Source organism: Oculina patagonica, chromosome 2, assembly GCF_052425735.1.
Source record: "Oculina patagonica isolate OP01 chromosome 2, crgOcupat, whole genome shotgun sequence".
In the NCBI taxonomy this organism is placed as follows: Eukaryota; Metazoa; Cnidaria; class Anthozoa; order Scleractinia; family Oculinidae; genus Oculina; species Oculina patagonica.
Window position 1 is genome coordinate 44,842,183 of NC_135759.1, and position 2,590 is coordinate 44,844,772.

A 2,590-nucleotide genomic window follows, 5' to 3' on the forward strand; every position below is an offset into this window, starting at 1 on the left:
CGCTGAGTTACCGTTGTGTGCAATGGTCGTGAGCGAATTAGTTGATGTGAATCTGCCAGTTCTTTACATGTTGTCTAGACATTCGAGTTTGCGACGTGATCGAGGAACTTCGATCCTTCCTTCGCTTTATAGGCCACGCACACCTCTCAAAAGGGCTGGATGTGATCGCTAAGAACAAATGTGTAGCTTATATGTTCAAGTTGTTGAGACTTGTAAGCAAACTGTCCGTACTCGAGAATTACTTCGTTCCCGCTGGCCGCAAGGATTTTTCGCCTGAGGAAAGTGCCGAACTCAAATCAATAACTGACTCGATCCTGAAGCGACTGAAAGAGAAGGAGTTCTCGGTCCTGCGAAGGGCGCTGGAATCGCACGGCGGCCTCGAAACAAGTTGTATATTCTTTCCGACATTGGAGAGACTGGGTTGCAGGCGAGAAGTGGTTGAACCGCAGCTTGTGTTGTACCGAGTATTTCGGCTGCCGCAAGTTCGAAGCTCGGCTGAACTGAAGCGCGCTCCTTGTTGCTCGACACGCAATGACCTCGACAAGAAAGTGTGTATTAACCCTTACCACTACAGTGCAATCATGAACACAGGTTTGTTTTTAAGGATTGAAATTCGAAATCTTGCTCAAAGCGCTCTTGTGTCGGTGTTTGTGTTCGAGATTTTATAATAATATATTTTTTTGCATCTCATTTGCATACGAGACAGTTCTTTCTCGGTTTTTCGTTTCGTTGTTTTTGTGATTTATTCCGTTTTTTCCTTAACAGGGCCAGTCAGTGCGATCTATACGGCGCTACCGAGCACTATGGAGTTAAAAAATGACGAATCTTCAGGTATGTACGCTGGAAACTTTGATGTTAATGAAGTTTCGTGCTTGTGTCGCTTCCAGACATTCAATCCGTCTGCTTCACTTACAGATTTTTCCTTTTACTTTGCAGGGTTTATAAGCAACATAACCCAGTCAACAATTTGTCCCTTGGATAGCAGAACTTCGTACATACAGTCTACTTCACAACCATCAGGTTAGCTTACAAATTTTCAAATATTTTCCAGTGACCTTTCTTTGCGGTTTTGTTGTGTCGCATATTTATCTCTTTCTTTGACCGGGATGCGAAGCCTTTACTTATCGGGCTGTTTCGAGTGTTGTGAGTGCGTTTAAACCCCACTCCATCGGAGTGTCAATTATTTATTGAATTCAGCAACTGTAGAATCTAGTAGCCGTGTTGATAATATTTCGCTGCTATTGCAGAAGCAGACTGCCGTTTGCCAGCGGATCGACACTGGCCCCAGAGACCTTGGTGTTCGATAGCTTACTGGGAGCAAAGCGAAAGAATTGGACCGTCATTTGAAGGAACTACTGATGTTATCAATGTGTTCGAAACACTGCCAGAGCCTAACGGGTTCTGTTTAGCAGCGCTAAATCGGCGAACCGATGTACCCGAGGGAACAAAGAAAGTGCGATCACAAATCGGTTATGGACTACAGTTGACACGCGAAGAAGACGGAATATGGATTTATAATCGAAGCAACCACGCTTTATTCGCAAATGGCCCAACACTGACTTACTCGAATGAAAACAGTCCCGGTGGAAAAACGAGACATAAAATTCTTGTGCATAAAGTTCCTCCCGGTTACTCACTAAAGGTGTATGATTACAGCAAACTCAGTCCTGATGTATGCCGGGCGGTGGATAGCGCTGGAGTTCGGTGCTATCACCCTGAATCGGTTCGAATTAGTTTTAAGAAAGGTTGGGGAGTAACGACATCTTCACAGTATTGCCGGCCGCTTGTAACGTCTTGTCCATGTTGGATCGAAGTACATCTCTTTATTTCGCGGTAGCATGCGTGTTTGTGCGAGGGAGGTAGGGAGAGAGAGAGAAGATCCGGTGGAAGGCGATTTGTTTATGCGGCGTTGTCTTCGATCGATCGTCTAGCATTTCACAGAGTCTTAGACACATGAGTATGATACCGTCATAGATTATATTATGTATATTGTATATAGAATATTGACTGGACCAAAATATAATTTAAGGTACTAAAGTGACGGACCTAGTCCGAGAACATGTCGAATTTGGACACCGAAGTAGTTTTCTCCCTAGGAGAAACAATCCTTTGTACAGCTTATTGTTGTATAATGTTGTTACGCGAGTGAAGAAATACACCTAAAAATGAATATATTATATTTTTAATCAGGCTCGTGTTTTGTGATTGCTTGAATCACTGAAGTATTTTGGCATCCGGTATGGAGGTGTTGAGTACATTTTCGTCCTGAAATTACGCCGATGTCATTCAAGACTAATCTGTCATTCGCGGCTGGCCAGACATTCGATCGAGTAGACTTATCCGTTCCGATTGAAAGAAGAGCTTGTTTCTGCATAATGCTTCGCTTCTAAAGCGATCCGTGAAGCCTGTAAAAGCCTGTGAACGGTTAATGAAGCGTTCGAAATCTTTCAGACAGCTCGCTTATCTTGGGTGATTAATGTTTAGAAATAGTGTCTTTTGACACAGCTAAGCTATATATTCATAGTTATCGCTCTGAGACCACTTTGTGTACATTACGGCCGATGATAAATCATCCATGTTGACTGAGCAG

At 43.4% G+C, this 2,590-nt stretch overlaps 1 protein-coding gene across 1 annotated transcript; it reads left to right on the plus strand.

Annotated features, from left to right (window-relative positions):
• On the plus strand, window positions 1-2,190 carry LOC144644849 (mothers against decapentaplegic homolog 6-like). The gene is made up of 4 exons (XM_078504395.1): window positions 1-591; window positions 766-831; window positions 937-1,020; window positions 1,248-2,190. Exons 1-4 carry the CDS (start codon window positions 192-194, stop codon window positions 1,835-1,837), a joined length of 1,140 nt encoding a protein of 379 aa, XP_078360521.1. The 5' UTR covers window positions 1-191; the 3' UTR covers window positions 1,838-2,190.
• The last annotated feature ends 400 nt before the right edge of the window (window positions 2,191-2,590 follow it).

Excerpts from the sequence above, each read along its gene's own strand:
- LOC144644849 (XM_078504395.1), top strand. The coding sequence starts at position 192 with ATGTTCAAGTTGTTGAGACTTGTAAGCAAACTGTCCGTACTCGAGAAT. Across the intron at positions 832-936 it reads AAAAAATGACGAATCTTCAG|GGTTTATAAGCAACATAACC; the intron begins GTATGTACGCTG and ends TTTACTTTGCAG. Across the intron at positions 1,021-1,247 it reads GTCTACTTCACAACCATCAG|AAGCAGACTGCCGTTTGCCA; the intron begins GTTAGCTTACAA and ends CTGCTATTGCAG.